Source organism: Centrocercus urophasianus, unplaced genomic scaffold (assembly GCF_019232065.1).
Source record: "Centrocercus urophasianus isolate 14NV4802_14NV808 unplaced genomic scaffold, USGS_Curo_1.0 seq_13, whole genome shotgun sequence".
Lineage (NCBI taxonomy): Eukaryota > Metazoa > Chordata > Aves > Galliformes > Phasianidae > Centrocercus > Centrocercus urophasianus.
In genome coordinates, this window is record NW_024884475.1 from 10,726,728 (window position 1) to 10,744,446 (window position 17,719).

General features: G+C 40.3%; 1 protein-coding gene across 2 annotated transcripts in view; it reads left to right on the forward strand.

Annotated features, from left to right (window-relative positions):
• The first annotated feature begins 1,803 nt into the window (after positions 1–1,803).
• The window catches only part of PPP2R2C (protein phosphatase 2 regulatory subunit Bgamma), a 173,992-nt gene continuing 158,076 nt past the window's right edge, over positions 1,804–17,719 (forward strand). The window contains exons 1-2 of one of the 2 annotated variants that reach the window (XM_042811529.1): positions 1,804–1,889; positions 2,074–2,154. In XM_042811529.1, the coding sequence (XP_042667463.1) occupies positions 1,874–1,889; positions 2,074–2,154 (97 nt within the window). In that variant the 5' untranslated portion in view covers positions 1,804–1,873. Of the gene's footprint in view, positions 1,890–2,073; positions 2,155–17,719 lie in introns of those variants that run through there. The other variant, XM_042811532.1, reaches the window with a different exon arrangement.

Consider the following 17,719-nt stretch of genomic DNA (forward strand, 5'->3'; position numbering starts at 1 on the left):
TAAATATTCAAGGCACCTGTAGAAACTGACCAAACTTCAAGTAAGATATGCATTTAGACACACACAAAAAAAAAGTTGCTGCATTACATGCCAAGCTAGATAATTTTTTTAACGTACAAAGTTTGTAAATCTTTGAAGTCCAGAACAAGTCCAGAATAACCTTTGAAGTCCAGATTAATACATAACTCACTGATACTGATTTGAAGACGCGATTCCTGTATTTCATAAAAAATAAGCTTCATACGAATAGATTCTCCCACATTAGGGCCCCTGTTTACTTATCAGTATGGGAGAATATAATTTTCCCTAAAACCAAGAAGCAAAACTGGAATCCTCAGGTCAATTTTATTTAAAATAATGCTTTGTGAAGAGCAATCAAGGTCTGTGAGTACTTTGTAGAGAGAGTTATTATCTCTGTAAACAGCTGAACAAAGCTTTACTAATAGAGCCCTATGAAACCACCGTGTTTTCCCCCAAATCACCAGCTTAAACCTTTTCAGTTCCAAGAAAGCTATTGCACATCCAGCAAACATATGGCTTAGAGAGATATATATACACACACACAGTCTAAATGAAGTGATGGCTTTTTTTTTTTACCTCAGAAGGCATTATGGTCTTTGTAATTCAGGTGAAGTTTCCAGGAAAGCTTATGTGTTGGCATTTACTTTCTTCCTAAAGTAGCTGAAAATGTCTGCAGAATGTTATTCTTATTTTGAACCTATTTTCATCAGAATATGTAATTGTCCTCCTTGCTGTTTCACAGGGGTCATAGTGTTACACTGTGCGGAGTGGATAAAAACAGAAACATTTCAGCAGAATATTTTCATTAGTAAAACGGAATCAAATCACCTGCAGTTTATGAAAGTGCATACAAATCTGAAGGCATCACTTGCTGTGAAAAGGAACGAATGTCAGCACATCAATTGGAATTTATGCCAAAGATAATGTTTCTCCACTGCTTACACACTGCTTCAAAAATAGCAAGAAGCTGGATGGCAGATCCTCTGCCAGCGTGCCATGACAGCTGCCTACATTGATATGTTATTCTTGTGCTCCTCATCTCTTAGTGTGGCTTGATTATAGTCCTCCTGTACTAATTCGTACACTTTCCTCATTTCCCATGCAAAGGGTGCTCGCTTCCTCCATGTGAGCTATGGCACGAGTGGGCCTCTGTCACCTCGGAAAGACAGGTGACGTGAGCACGACCTGCTGGCAGTGAGCTACAAAGCCTCATCTTTGTGCTGAGCCAAGGAAGCACACGGCGTACACAGCAACTAACATACCTTCACATTGCCTCCTGTGGTGTTTTTGGGGTGGACATCTGTAAGAATAAAGGCATTTCTAACTAAGTTTGCTCTAGCTGACTGTTTCCTTATTCTAAAATCAAAAATTCCCAGTGAAGACAAAGGTCATTACACAGCACGTAAGCTCACTTTGCATGAGGTTTGCTTTCACAGTTGCCTATCGCAGAGCTAGGAGGACAGCTCGCAGACCCGCAGGCTCGAGGACAAGAAACTCTCTGCAGCCTCGCAGCTGGAGCAAGTGCTCGAAAGGCCGCCGAGCTCTCTCGGGGCCCCGCAGGGAGGAAGGGCAGGCGTTAGCACCGTGCGGTGCCGCTCCGCTCCCGCTCGCACCTGTTGCGGCCACGGCAGGGCCGGGCGCGTCCAGCCGAGTCGGCACCGCCTCCGCCGAGAGCTCCGGGTGGAGCCGCCCCTCCTTCCCTCCCGCCCTCCCCCGGCTCCCTCAGCGCCCCGAGGCGGCGCGGCTGGTGCGCCGCCCGCTCCGCTGGGAGAAGGAGGAGGCGGCCCGAGCTGGCAGCGCTGGGAGCAAATCACAGTTCAGAGCACTGGGCACCTTTCGCAGGGCTGCACACATGTCCCAAAAGCAGGGTATTTGGAAACGCTCTCTTTTCTCCCGGCTCTCCGTAGTCCCCTCGCGTCCGCCCGCTCCCTTCCCCGTCCCCTTCGTTTCTCCTCGCACTCCTCCCCACTGCTGCGGTTCGTCCTCTCTCCGCCGCTCCCCGTCTCCTCTCCCGGCTGCCCCCGACTGACGCTGCCTTTCCTCCTCCTCCAGTTGGCGCCCCCCCAGGCGAGAGCGCGGTTGACTGGTGCCTCTACCAGCTCAATGGAGCGGCCGAGTTCGAAGTCTCCGAAGGTGAGTACGGGGCGCTGAGGTGGGATGCAGCCCAGTGGCCGTTCCCACGTCCTGCTGCCCGCGGGCGGCTTGCGGGCTCGAGGCCGATGACCTCGAAACGTGGTGGCTGCGCTTGGCCTAATGAGGATGGCTGTGGGTGCTGCTCAAGGCAAGGGGGGGAGAGGGGCTCGTGGAGGGTCTGCTGGTGTGAGCGCCTCGGCTGATTGGCTTTTGTGGGGAGATGTTGGGTTTTGTCCTGTTTTGTCCTTTTGTCCTAGGTGGCGTCGGCCTGCTTGGCCACTTAGCTCTGCTGTTGCTCGTGAGGCCGTGCAGGGCGTGTGGAGAGTTGTTGTGTTTTCTTAACTTTGATGAGACTTGTAACTTGGAGAGTCTCATTTTTGAATATTCTATAAAAAAAGGAACAGCCTTTTGGTGCTAGGGCAAGAAAGTCTTCCTTCTCCCTCTGAGCCATGTATTCTTTCGAATGTATGCCGTATTTCAACCTAAGGGTCAACCTTTGTTTTCCAGTACATCCTGTACGTAGAGCTGTGGGTGTCAGTGAGCACATTTTCATACGTCCACTGATTTTGTTTCCAGTAGGTTAAGTAGAGCAAGGACCTCATCTCCATGATGGCAGTTGTTAGTGTTATTTCTGAGGGGACTGTGTTGCTGTTTGCAGGGTGAACGCATGACAAGTTCAGGCCTGGCTGGAAAACTTTCTGGTAGTGAGGAAGGTGAAATGCTGTGCTAGGCTGGGCTCAGGTGTTAGCAGGAAAAGCTTTCCAGTGATGAAGCCCCAGAATGGGTGAGGTGGATGAACAGTGAAATCTCACTCACTTGAGATATTGAAAGTTTGTTTTGCAAATGTTGGTTGAAGTGAGAAAGCTGCAGATCCTGCCGTGGGGCGGGTGGATAGATTAATGATTTGAGGCCTCTTTCAGCATTGTTATCTGTGATTCTGTGGGATGCTAACTTTTCTGTTATGTCTATGTCTTGTGTTTTTTTTCTATTTGGAGCACTGATTTAAACCCCAGTATACTGATAATAAGCTGCAGCTCAATCTAGGCTTTGGGCTAAGTTTATTTTTTCCTCAAACTATTCCATGGTGGTTTCTATTTGAAGGTTTACTTAATAGTGTGCATAATTGCACTCGCATGCATGCCAGATATTTCTTAAAATGCGTTGTGATTTGGTGCCTAGGTAATATTTTGTTCTTTTTTTTTTTCTTTGGTATTTTTTGTGTGTAACTGCATACCAAACCAGATGTGATGACGATAGGTGGGGGTGGAAATTACATCCGTGTGAGGGAGTGTAATGAGTGAGTGACAGCATTTCTCAAGCATCATAGAAAGTTGAAAACAAGCTTTAGGTTGGCATTTAATTTTATTTAAAGATTTGAATGTGTGGGATATGCTTCTTAACCTTACTTGTCTGGGTAAATACCAGTGTTTCAGCACTGATTTGATAGTATTATGTTTTATTCAATGCAAGTGTTGCATTCCTTTGATTTATTGGACATCTTTGTCATATGACAGAATCAACCGTGACTTTTAAAATTAGTTTGCTAACCCTGACTTCAGTTTCCTTTAACACGGATGATTTATGGATGCCCAATTTTATACCATAACATAAATGGAAATCTTGTATGTTTTCTCTTTCTTACTCAGCATGGGAATATGTGAGCTTCAGAGGACTGAAGACAGGCTGAAGCACCATGATTTGCTCACACAAACTGCAGAATTACAATCTTCTGCAGGCAGTACGCCCCATTTTGGTTAATAGGCTTATATATCTGACATGCTTTTTGTTCTTCTTTTCCATTTTCCAGAATAAACGTTGTCTACTAAATAGTACTGATATGTAGGGACATGTACAGCAATATAACCAGCACACTTTGCATAAGAACAGCATTTAAAAGGAAATATTACAGTAACAGGTGGCTTGACCTCTTGCATGATAGTAGAGGTTTGGACAAAGTAAAAACTTAATTTTCTGAAGTTTTCCTCTAAAATAGTACACAAAGCCAAATCGAACCAATTTTCGAGCTGAAAATTGATTGTTCCTAGGACTTCCAATGCAGATTTTTCTTCCATTCTTATCCAAAATAAATCCTTTTACTTTCAAGAAAGGCCATAACAACTGTGATCACAGATGCATTGGTTGGGGCCACCCAGTCAGTGAAGAAAAGGACTAATTAATGTACATTAAATATAATGTGTGTTCATGTAGATATATATCTGTGCAGATAACCATTTATATATTAATAATTCTAATTCAGTGATTCTTCTGGGCACTTCTTGCTGCTTTTGTTGCTGAATGCGTGCAGTGGTCTTGCGGTACTCTGTCAGTAAGACTCCAGAGTTGTGTTCAGCAACATTTCTGTCTTAGACTAGGAAAGAAAATTATCTTTTTCCAAAAATAGATGTGTTAGATGAAAAGCATTCATTTACATAACACAAAAGCAAAATTGCATATTTCAAATGCAATGAAAAATAGAGCATAGTAAGTAAAACATAACAATCAAAGCCCAGATAATCATGTTTGATTTAGTCTTGCTTCCTTGAAACAAAGCTCCATTTAAAATATTGCTACTTCTATAATTAACATCTAAGTGCAAAATATATTTTATTCATGCTAAAGATTTCAAAGCACTTTGCTCGCATTAAGTGCAGCCTCACAAAAGCTGCATGAAGAACAGTATTAGAGTTCCCATCTATGATCTAGCAAAAGGAAATACAGAAGGATGTGATTTTTTTTGTTGGTAGGAACTCAATGTCTGCTATTCAGCAGTGAGTACTTTGAACTTCTGAAAAGTCAGATCTCATGCTGTTTGCCCAAAATATCTGGTGAACTGTGAGCAGGACTGCTTGTACAAGACTCTTTGCTTTGAGTTACAAACCATGTTAACTTTTTGTAAATGTTGTGTAAGTTAAAAAATGTTTGAGATGTTCTGATAGGTAAAATCAAATCTGTTAGATCTCGTACAGAATGTGAATAGCATTACAATCACTAATGACTGTGTGCTTAAGAGAAGATTGAATTAAAATTCATATTCCTAGTTTTCAATCTTGGTAACTCCTCAGAAACTGATGGATTGAAATTGGTTTACAGTTTTAATTTTCGTCCAGTTTGTAAATTTATGCTGCTGAGTGGCTGAAAACCACAACAGTAGTGCCTTGTGAGTCATGTGATGTAAACTTTCCTGACGTTTGCCTTAATGCTATCTGCCATTCCCTTTTCTTCCTGAATAGTTTGAAAAATGAGTCATTGAGTAGGGAAGGTGGATTAAACTCTACTTTTAGTGTAAATATACGTTTGAGCAATGTGTTATTTGAAGAAGCCAAAAGACTTGGGAACTGATGATTCTGAATTCAGTTACTGTAAGGTTTAGGTGCAGTAGTTTATTGCTCACTGTAGTTTTCAGAGATGGTAAGTCTGCTTTTGGTTCAGCAGTGTCTTTTCCAGTATTACATGAATTCCATGGAAAGCAATTTGATTGCACAAGCTTGCAGCTGAAGTGACATTCTGGTGGGCCACTTCTTCATTGCTTTTGTGCAATTAAATAGGAAGTCTCCATCTGTAGCTATGCTGACATTTCAGTCTTCTCTTGGATGAACCAAACAACTGTCCTCTGTTTCTTCTAAACAGACATAGTGGCAGCTCTTAACAGTTTGTAAGCATTTCTTTTGAGGTGTGATCACCATGAGTGGATGTATTTCTGTGAGGCCTTAGTTGGATGGACATGCTTTACAGTTCTGGTCTTCCAGTTGTCCAAAGTGGAGTTAGACTGGAATGAACCATGCCTCTTCTGAGCCTCACAATTTTGGGAGAGACTGTTAAACCCATTGCCTCACCGCAGTGTACACTGAAAGCTTGCATACAGCTCTGCAAGGTGATCGCAGGACTTGACTGTGCCCTAATGTACCTCCTGATACCATTTATGTGACTGATATCATTATTCCAATCCTGTTTCACACATCCATGGTTACACATTCAGCAACTTCCTGTTTTTCATCTCTCCTCATTGTACAGTCTCTTATGTTGGTGTTTGGCTGGTCAACTGTCAGGGATATCTGGGAGCTGCTGCAGGGCAGGGAAAGGTCTCCTTTCTGGAAAACGCTATCACTGTATTGCTTTCATTATGATGGTTTAAATGGCTGTGTAAGACAACAGGAGATTCTATACAAGAAGGTAAGGGTTTTCAATTTGGTGTAGCAGAATCTGATGTGTATTTCCAGTATGAAAAGCTCTGCATTACTGTAGACCAAGGTATGCTGAGGCTATGTTAGTTCATCTGATGGCCTTACTTCTAATTATACTTACCACAAAATAGAATGTAGATATGTTTATCTCTGGGTTTTGTCTTTGTGTATTCGTGAATTGGGTTTTGTAAGGGTCTTTCTTCAAATGTTACTGTGGATTACTATTCAAAATGCTTCTTGAGTGACAATAAGATACTCAGATATACTCATGTATGTAGTTGTTATAAAAAAGTAAAGGTGAATGGCTTATTTACACTTCTTGTTTTCTGATTTTGTGCTTTGAATAAGAATCAGTTTAATTTTTTATGGAATAAATTAATTTAATGAAATACATGGAGAAGACTGAAGCAAACTGTTGTGTGAAGTCTTTGCACAGTGTTTCTACTGGAACTTAATATGGGTGCTGGATTGTGTTTTCTCCAAAGAGTCATTAATTGTCATTTGACCAAGAGAAAATATTTTGTTAACACTTTGTTAATTATTTTCTTTCAATATCCGACTGAGAATTTTAGCTCCTTCTCAGTAATCTGAAGCATTGTTTGAGAGGCGCTTGAAGAACATGCTAAGCTTTGTAAAATTTTTTGCTAGGTTTCCAGTTTTTTTTTTCTGTTCTTTTCAAGGACTCTCTCCCTCTAACATACCTTATTTGTTTATGTGATCTTCTGGCTCTTTGCTGTCTAAAGTTGTAGCCTTCACAATCTCAGTGTCTGGGATGTGGTCTTCAGCCACATTTTTCTCTCTAATCTCCTATTGATCCTTTTTCTTTCCTTCCAGTCTGCCCCATTGTAATAGCTTTACTTACATACTCAGTCATATTTTCTAAGCTCAGTTGGTTTCATTTTACTTTTCCTTTGTCCCTTTAACTCTTCTCTCTGCCAGGCTGGTTATGGGGGGGTCTCAGTCCATCAACTGTGGCAGGGTCTGGTGAAGGGATCTCCCCTCTGTGCCACTGGAAGTCTGCCATTTGCAGCAGGTGCTTGCACAGCAAATCTTAGCTCTTTTCCCTCTGTCTCTCACTATTTCCAGGTCTCCAAGGCTTACCGTTTTATAGGATCTTTTCAGTTCCATCCAAGTAATTCCTGGCAATTTTGGGTTTGTTTGTGGTTGAATGATCAAAATTTCCTTGGGCGTTTCAGTTGGCTGCATCCTTTAAGATGCACTTGGTATACACATCATGAAAGATGAAATCACGCTGTTGTGTGCCTGATTATGCAGGTATTAGCAAGTCAAACATCATGCTTTCAAGTTATCTGGTTCAGAATTTAACAGGAACGTCTTTTATGCTCCCTCTTTCTCATTAAATACGCAATAATTTAATTTATGCCATGATTTTGTTATAAATAACAACACTGATGAAGGAAACTGATTTTAGTGCCACAACTTTGCCATTTAGACTAATTTTTGTATGTAAATTAAATATTATCATTCAGCTTGAATATAAATTGGTATGGAATTGCCTGCTGGTCCAGCTGGAATGCAGAAAAATCACCAAGTCTTCACAAAGCCTCCTCTGATGTTATCAGTCAAGTCAGAAAGCACTGTGCAGTTGTTGCTGATCTGTATGAACCTGTTAAACATGAAACGAATTCTAAAAATGTAAGATTGTTTTGTTTCAGGAATTTCAACCCAGAAGCTTATGTCCTATGGCAAAGCCAAAGGTCGTTACTGAGCTGTTCAGGGGATTCAAGCATCCTTCTGTCCCAGTCTATGTTTAAACAGAACCTTTCTGTCCTCAACTATGCAGTCTTTATTCAAAACCGTGGTATGTAGCTCATGTTTCTCTAAGTCTCTGTGTGATCAGTTGATGGTATGGGATGGAACCCGAAAGAACGGAAGGTATTGTGTACTGGCTGAATTCTGCATCTTGCCCTTTAGGTTGAATTGTCATTGTGTGCTAAACCAGAAGAGGGAGCTACTTCACAAATTTCCAACAGTTTTGAACGTAACCCTCATGGGTCTTTTCTCTTTGGTTGGGTGGAGGGTGGAAGACTGAATCCAGAAACTTCTTGCGATGCCTTTTTTTTTGTCACTCAGTTCATAGTTTGTTGATTTGTAAGGATTTTCTTTATGGACTTGCAGATATATATTTTTTCTTATAGACTTCAATTTTCTTCAATTTTCAACTGTCGCTTCAGTGTTCATCTTCAAATGTTGTGTTTGTAGAACTCCATAGAACCTTTGGTTTTATATAATGATTGCATTTATATCACTGATATCATGGTTGCAATTTCTTATGTTTAATGTGTTGAGTTCTTTCTAAACATAGGTTTCCTGACTAGGATGCTGTGAATGTTTGCAGGGTTTTCTGCAGCATGCAGAATGAACTTGGTGGTCCAGTGAGATGGATCAGGCATACAAGGCATTGTACTAGAGTCTTTTTTTTTTTTATTTCTGTGTTGAGGGCATTTCTTCTGTTTGTCCCAGTAAGAAGATACAGATAGTATTTTGAAAACAGCAGTTGTAACTAAAATAGCAGAACAAATGCATGCTAGCATGTACTTTTTTAATTTTTCCCCCCAAATTTTATTTTAAACTGCAGTGCAGTTTAGTTCTAGTGAGTAAATATGTCATTTCTGAGCTGTAAAGGACTTTTGAAGTTTGCTGGTGACACCAAGCTGAGTGGTGCAGCTGACACAGTGGAAGGAAGGGATGCCATTCAGAGGGACCTCAATGGGCTCGAAAGGTGGGCCCAGGTGAACCTGATGAGGTTCAAGATGGCAAAGTGCAGAGTTTTGCACTTGGGCCAGGGGAATCCCAGGCATCCACACAGACTGGAAGGAGCGGTCCTTGAGAGCAGCCCTGCAGAGAAGGGCCTGCAGGTCCTAATGGATGAAAAGCTTAGCATAAGCCAGCAGTGTGCCCTTGTGGCTCAGAAGGCAAATGATATCCTGGGCTCCATCAGGAGAGGGGTGGCCAGCAGGGACAAGGAGGTGATTGTCCCCCTCTACTCTGCTCTTGTGAGGCCCCATCTGCAGTACTGTGTCCAGGTGTGGAGCCCCCAGTACAAGAAAGACAGGGAGCTGTTGGAGAGGGTCCAGAGGAGGGCCACGAAGATGATAGGGGACTGGAGCACCTCCCCTGTGAGGACAGACTGAGGGAGCTGGGCTTGTTCAGCCTGGAGAGAAGAAGGCTGCGGGGTGACCTCATTGCAGCCTTTCAATATCTAAAGGGAGCCTACAAACAGGAGGGGAATCAACTCTTTGAAAGGTTGGATAACTGCAGGACAAGGGGAAATGGTTTTAAGTTGAGGGAGGGGAGATTTAGGTTGGCTGTAAGGGAGAAGTTCTTTACAGAGAGTGTGGTGAGGAGCTGGAACAGGCTGCCCAGAGAGGTTGTGGATGCCCTGTCCCTGGAGGTGTTCAAGGCCAGATTGGATGGGGCCCTGGGCAGCCTGGTCTAGTATAAAATGTGGAGGTTGGTGGCCCTGCATGTGGCAGGACGGTTGGAGATTCATGACCCTTGAGGTCCCTTCCAACCCTGACCATTCTGTGATTCTGAGAAGTACCAGGAAAAAGCATTTTTGCATGCATTTACAGTGCTGGTTAGGAAGGAGACCAGACTTCCAGTCATTCTGAAGTGCGTGTTTTGCCTAGGTCCCAATATTTGTTGGCTGGCTGAGCTCTAGGTTGATGCATGCTGCAGTGACAAATCTTGTCAAAGCTATTGTACCTCCAGGTTCATTGGTGGTCATTTTCTGTTAAGAACTGGCACAGTGCTGTGACTTCACTTTTTAAGGTACTGCTGAGAAAGAGATGAGTCTTCTTCCAACTGACTGCTGTGTTCCCCGTGTTGAAGGGCAAAGGAGGATGCTCTTAGTATTTTGAAACTTATCTTTGTTTTTTTTATCAGGAAGAGGGGATACAGCATTGCACTGCGTATTGCTTTGTGCAGAGTCACCTTGATTAATTTCATGGGAGTTTTGAGATGCCACCGGGGCCTTCTTTTGCTGGAGATGAATATAGGATAGTAAAAGTCCTCATAATGCCACTGAGGGGTGAGAATGAAGTATTTCTTTTGTTACTGCATTTGGTAGCATTCCACTGTTGACTAACTTGAGGTTTGCTTTTAGAAAATGTTCAAATATGGCTGCCTTCGTGGTGAGTCCCACTGGATTCCATTCAAGCCTATGTATGCTGTTGTCGTGTGCCCTTCAGGTTATGCAGACTGCTCTGCCACAGTGTTTAGACGTCATAGTAAGTATTAGTATACAGCATTCTGAAATCTAAGTGAACCAAAATGAAAAATTCCTTTGCTTATTTTTAGCTGTGTTGTAAAATGTGTTTTTTTTTTTTTACATGTACACACATCAGCAAATGCGCAAACAATGCACACTTTTTTCTTATGTTCATGCAAGATTTATACAAAAATCTAAGAATGGTAGATTAGATCAGTGAACATGGGTTTGTCCTTTTCTTTCTCCAGAAGTTTTTAGAATACATAGTGTTTATTTAAAATAGATAATATTTTATATGTGATACATGTTTGTAATAGTTGAAATATGAAATATTTAACTATATGGAAAAAATTAACCTGTTATTATTTTCTTAAAACTGACAACTTCTTACGTGTTTTTGGGTTGTTCTTAGAGCACAGTTTTGTTTCGGAACGCATGTCTTCCCCAGATGTGTTGGCTATGTTCATTTACAAGCACATTTTATAGAGGCTCATGTCACAGTGAATAGCATTGACAGTTGTGATGATTACAGGAACTTGTAAAGCGTTAACCTCGTAAATCTTTCTCCACCTATTGTGTTAAGCAATTTTAAGTTATTATTCAGAAGTATGATGCAAAAGACAGTTCCATTATTTTAGTTGGAACCATTTTGATATCACAGTTAAAGACCATGTATTCAATTCAGAGACAATTAAGTCTAGAAACCAACAGGGTCCAGTGACTTGAGGTTTTACTTACAGAGAAGGCACGTGTCATTCAGAAGAGACTTGTACCGTCATTTAGCACATTTTCATTGGCAGTGATGTGCCACTCCATTTCAAAGATCTATCTTAAGTAATTACTGTATTTAACAATCTTTTCAGAACCCTGTAGCTGAAATTATCCACAATTTCTTTGTCAGGTACAAAGTATAGTAATCTTCATTCTCTTTGTATCCAGAATAATTTCTTCTCTTTTCACTAGACTCAAATAGCTTCATCTTTGAAGATGCATGTCTAATAGTAGAAGTGTTACTCTTACAAGACTTAAAGGTTTCTTAGTAGGTCTGTCTTACTGAGTAACCTTCTAGATCTTTGGAAGCTCTAACATCAAGGCTATTTCTGTGATCAAATGACTCTTAGTTTAGAAGGTTCTCTGATAAGCTCTCGCATTAACGTTATAAACTCCGCTTTGAAACTGAGTGCTTGCTCTGGAAATACTCTGTGGTTTGGGTTTTGTTCAAAAGAAGCCTAGCACTCACTGAGTTGCTCAAGTGCATTCAGAGGAGAGCAGGAGTCTGGTGAAGAGGCTAGAATACAAGGTGATGAGTGTGGTAGGATGTGAGGCAACAGCCTCAGGTTATGCTGTGGGCATTAGGAAGAATTTCTTTGCATTAAATGTAGTTAGGCATTGGAATAGGCTCCCCGAAGAAGAGCTTTAGTTGTGGTCCTGGAGGTATTTAAGGGATGTGTTGTCTTCATGCTTAAGGACATGGTTTTGTGGTGGCTTTTTAGTGTGAGGTGATGGTTGGACTTGGATGATCTTAAGGATCTTTTGCATTCTACGTAATTCTATGATTCTAACTTGGAGACCTTCATAATAACATGCAAAGTAGGTATTACCAGTTCTAAATGATTCTGGGATTCTAAATACTTACAAGCTCACATTTTAAGCTTTTGTCTTATTTTTCATAGATTTACGGGTTGAAAAGTTAAGAACATGATCTATCTATTTATTTATTTATTTATTTGAAAAAAAATCTTGAGGCTTTCCAGATAGATAGAAAGTTTATTTCTTAGGCTTGGTAGGATATTGTTTTCATGTGTGCTGTCTCCTTTGCTCTGAGCCAAGAGAGTACAGCTGTATTTTACTTTGGCTGTTTTTTCTGTATTTAATAGAGGTTTTGATCCCACTTGCCCTTGTGGAACACCCACCTTTTCTATTATAAATGGAAGCTGTTTGTTCATGGACAGACTGGCTGTGCATTGCTGTGTGTTCTTCACAAATATGCCAGTGTCTTAGCAACTTCGTGACATGATTTTGCTTTTTGATTTTCCCTTCTTTCTCAACTCCTCAACAGTAAGTAACATTCTCACTATAGAGGTAATACCTTGTTGGTGTTTTTTTGGACATAGTAACTGTGCAATGGATTTTATTTTCATTTTAAAATTCTGTAATATTAACTTGGTATTTAAGATTTCTAATCTGATGATTTTAGAGGCATAACTGTTCAGTGACAGTTCCAAAATAGTGAAGTTTGTTGAAAACTCCCTCCCTGTTCCTGATTATGCCAGAAGACAAGATGTAGTAGTAGGGAAAGAGGAAAAAGTGTATTTGGGGACAAAGAAACTGACCTCAGAGTTTGATTTCTTGTTCCAGCCATGAGACAAATCAGCCTTTGCCAAAGAAAATCTCCAGGAGCAGCAAGAGGCTGTGCCTCTCTCCTGCACTGATGCATGTCTCTGTAGCAGCTTGTGACCTGTATTGCTTGTCAGGTGTCCGTCCTCAATAGTCTTATGGCAGAAATCACTTCCTTTTACTCTGTGCTCACAGTGTACCATAGCAATGCCCTTGCTGACTGGGGCTAGCTAATACGGGTTTTGACAGCTCTGTCACAGGGAGATAGCAAAGATGACAATTATATATATATGCTCTCTTAAAACCTTGAAAGAAAGCATGTACTGAAACCTTGAAATTCAGAGGTGGAACAAATAAAGGAAGATGGTAAAAAAAAAAAAAAAAAAAAAAAGCTTTCAGTGACATCACTGTGTTTCTGCTATTTCTGCAGGTGCCGTCCTGCATTTGGCTCACAGGTTTTATGTGGCTCTGTTTTACTCCTTGTATATGCAGTGTGAGAACAATTAGAGTGCTCTACTTTGACAGACACAGCCATGTGTTCTTTCTTTGGTAAGAAGAGTTAAATGTTTAACCATCCGTGTAGGTTCCTTTTTCTGGAAAGAAACCAGCACATACTTACCTATGTTAATGTAACATTTTAGTTGAGATGATGGCGCAAGTCAAGAAATTCAGAGATACAGTTCCCACAGCAACCATAATTCAACCTCATTGCTGGGAAAGCACAAAAGCCCACACCAAACACCATACACTGCCTGTATGCAAGTGTGTGAAATGCAGTTGCTAGGAGAGCCATAAATTTTACTATCCAGAGGTTTTATTTTATTATTTTTTTTTTTATTCATATTTTGTAGCTGTAGTTCTTTGTGTTTTATGGAAACAATACAGTGCTGACAAACTGAGGAAAAGAGGCCAGTTTGAATAGTGTATCTTTTTGCTTTCTTGTAATGTATAACAATAGATTATATTCCTATATCTGCTTTTGTGTGTGTCTGTGTAGAGTTTTCCTTTATTTCAAAGTGAATAATCCTGAATACGAAATATAATCTGACTTGCTTCCTTATTGATTCTATTCTTTTCTCTTCATCTAGCCCTATTCCTGAACTGTTGCAAATGAAGCTTATTCCTTTGCCTACCAGGGATTAAAAAAAAAGCCCAGTATTTATTCAGAGACAATCATGCATCTTGTCATTCAAGCACATCCATAGTGCAAGATTCCACTATAAAATATCTCAAAGTATTTGGAATGTATTTCTTTTCAGTATTCATTAGGACTTTGTCAGCTGAATCTGCTGATTTCTTGATTTGGTCCCATTAAACATTTCAGTATTAGCAGTTAGTGAAGAGGTGGAAGCATCCTTGTTTTGAAATTAGAAATGTGTAAGTACTTAAAGTATGGTTCGTACTGGACACAGAAATGATTTGTTAAAAAATATTTACATGATTTCCAGAAGATGTCTGGTTGGAATGTAACTTTGGACATGTGATGTGTGTATGACTTGAATCTTTTGAATCTGGCCAATTGAGACAGACTTTGAAGACGCTTGAAGATTGTTGTACCAAGTTTTATTGTCACTGAGGTTGAGTATTATATCTGTAGGTTGGATTGAACATTCGTGATTTTTATTATTTTTTAAATCAAACACATCCCCTTTGATCGAGGCATATGCTAATGCCTGCTAATTTATTTATGAAATCCATCCTAATAGAACTGTATCCCATCAATCATTAAAAAAGCATAGGAAGTTACACAAGGTAAGGGAGGTTAATGATAAGATTTCTTCTTCGGCAAACTACCAAAAGATTAATTTGGACTTAATTTAGTTTCTACTAGACTGCATTTTTTTCAGCTCTCCATCAAGTCTTAGCCTCCAGTATGAGCTCTGTTATGGACTGTCTGGGCAGAGCTGAAAGACTGATTGGATGTGAAAATGTTCTCCTAGGAAAATCCTTGGATTCTGCCCTTCCCAGATAGTTAGGCAATCTGCAATAGGAAACCTGTTCTGACAGTGCCTGTTATCTCTGCTAGGCAGAGACCTACAGGGACTGTCACGGTGTACCTCAAAGCCAGGGTGAGGGGATTCACTCTGCAGCCCGCCGCCTTCCCAAAGCTTTTATTGTTCGTTTCATTTTGCTTAAAAGCTACTGAGGAACTGCAGGGATTTTATACAAGCACGTGTACAAAGGTGTAGAATTATTAGTTTATATGAAATGCAGGTTTTCTTGTGTGAGAGTTTATGTACTGAAGTTGGAACTCGACCTGAAAATTAAAAGGCAGAACAAAAAGCTGTTCACAATGGCTCAATAATTTCTTTACAGCTAAATGCAGAAAGATTAGTTGAATTGTGGCTACTGTGTGATCAAGAGTTGGTGTAGTCTCTCCACAGGGTCTTTACTGTTTCTGAAATGAGGAAGGGGGCTGGGAATTGTGAATCATAGGAGTTCTTCAAGGGGAAGGCACAGTAGTGGAATTTGAATTGAATTCTAGGTAAAGTTTTGATATATGAGGCTGAATGTGCTGGTAAAGCACATTCAACTCCATCAACAAAGTGAATACTTGTGGTACACAATCTGTGTGAGCATTAGCTTGCATCAAAATTCTGACTGTTATTTCTCCTTTCAGTGGAATGTTTTGGGGCTTTTTCAAAGTGTGAATAGTTACAAGGTTAGCTTTATTTTCTTATGTTTATCTGCTTACACCTAATAAGTATGGAGTTGATAACTGAACTGAATACATAGGAGCAAAATGTCAGTGGAAACTAGGAACTGTTGATTAGTGTTGTTGGCAAACAACAAAGCATCCCAATTGAAGTTGAGCTGTTGCTAATAAATAGGCGGGGGATCTAGGAAGCACTTTGTTTGCATTAGTTTTATTACAAGCAGATTAATAATGGCATTGCTGGATGATTTGGTGCGGTGATAAGTTGTTATTTTGTGCAACAAATTGCTCTGCTTTTAGGTCAGGAATTGCAGTGCACTGTAGATACTGCCAGAGACGGCCAGTGATCTCAAGCGTCTTGTTTTGTTTAGGCAGGCTGGGGATCCTCTCAGTACAACTCTACTGATGCGCATGTTTTTCCTCGAGTGTGTACCTTCCTCTGTGTGCACATAGCCCCCGAGATGTGGATTTCCTAATGGAACGGAAGACTTTGATGGGAGCGGATGGCCGTGTCACCTCTGTGTTCTCAGTGGAGAGGAAAATCTTCCGCAGTGGGATTAAAGCCATCTGCTTGCGTCATGGGCTGTTAGGTGTGAGATACAATTCAGCTTCTATTTGTTAGTTGCCATTAGGAAATGATTTTTGGTCGCTGTTGATTTGGTGTCCGCCACGTTCCATCTGTTAGGGACTTTTGTCATTTCTCATTATTTGAAAATATGTATTTGTGTCAACTGCAATTAGCTGGAAAGAATTAATGGAAAGTTTTTGCAAATTTTCAGTTCAGTTGTGGGGAATTTAGAGTATTTTACGTTTATCTAGCCATTAGGATGTCATGCTGTCAAAATTACCAAGAAGATGTTTGTGTTGCGCTTGTTAAACTGATAGAGGTTTTACAGAGAAGTTGATAGTGCTCTGTTAGTGCAGCAAGCACTGCCTTTTGCAGGATCGTGTTTTCTGCTTTGACCAGCACCTGACCACTGAAGCTGATAATAATAATATTTCTTTTAGGTTTTTCTCAGACTGATTTTTTGCAGAAAATTCTAGTTGAACCTGCCTAGGTGGTTTTGAGAATAGGCCGTAGAAGAAAAAATACTACTATCCTTTTGCCCATTAAAAAAAGAAGTAAATTTGTCAACCTTTCCTTTGAAAAGTTTTCATTTTTGCATGTTTTGAATCAGGTGCTTAATAAAACGATGTACCTATATTAAGGAGTGTTTTTCACTGTAACTTTGTTCAGTTGACCAAACCTCTGAAAAACTGCAGTTCAGATTTTCTCATTTTGCTGCAGCTTGGTGTGTGTCTTCTCAGGGCAGAACTTGAACGTATGTTTCTCTAAGTTCTGGTTTGATTTGGATGAGAGGTGTTTCTGGTACTGATGTCCTGCATATTCCTGTATGGTGTTGGAGCTTTCTTCCTGCTGTGAAGGAGGAACCTCTGTTTTGATGCAGAGCAAGACTGGCTGTCAAGAGAAAAAGATACTGGGGGAGAAGGAATGGACTGGCACTGTGAAGCTTAGGTGAAAAGAAAATCAAAACTCTGAGGATGTGGAGGAGGTGTGTGGTACCAGGTACGACATTAAGTGAGCTACATCCATCTTGTGTGTTGAATAAAGTAACATAAGAAGTTTCAGACTGTCTCAACATGTGCCAGTGACAGAGGTACTCATATTTTGACGTTTAGTTTCTGTCTGTTTGCATTTGCAAAGCTGGTGAATAACTTCTTAATTGTGAGAATGAAGGAAAAACAGTCTACATATTAAAGAAATCAAATATCAGTGTGGTTTTTATTAAAATGGCTTGGCTTTAGAGAAACATTCAGCATGAAAAAGAACATATTTAAAAAACTAAAAAGTAAGTTGAAATGGTCATAGGTATAGTATCTTCCCATGTAGTTTCTTGCTAATGTAAAAAAATATTATGAGCTTTGTCATCATAATTTTTTTTTCCTCAGTCACCTTTAGCAACTTGGAAGCTCAATCCAAATGCATATAAACAAGTGTGTGAATACAGAAAATAAAAATGGAAAGTACTGGAGGCTTTGACTGAATACAGATTGTTATAAAAGCCAGAAGTAAATGCAAAGTATGTAGTGCTTGCAGATCCATTTCAGACGTAGTACTTTCATATAATATTTTTAATGTGGTATCAAAACTAGAGA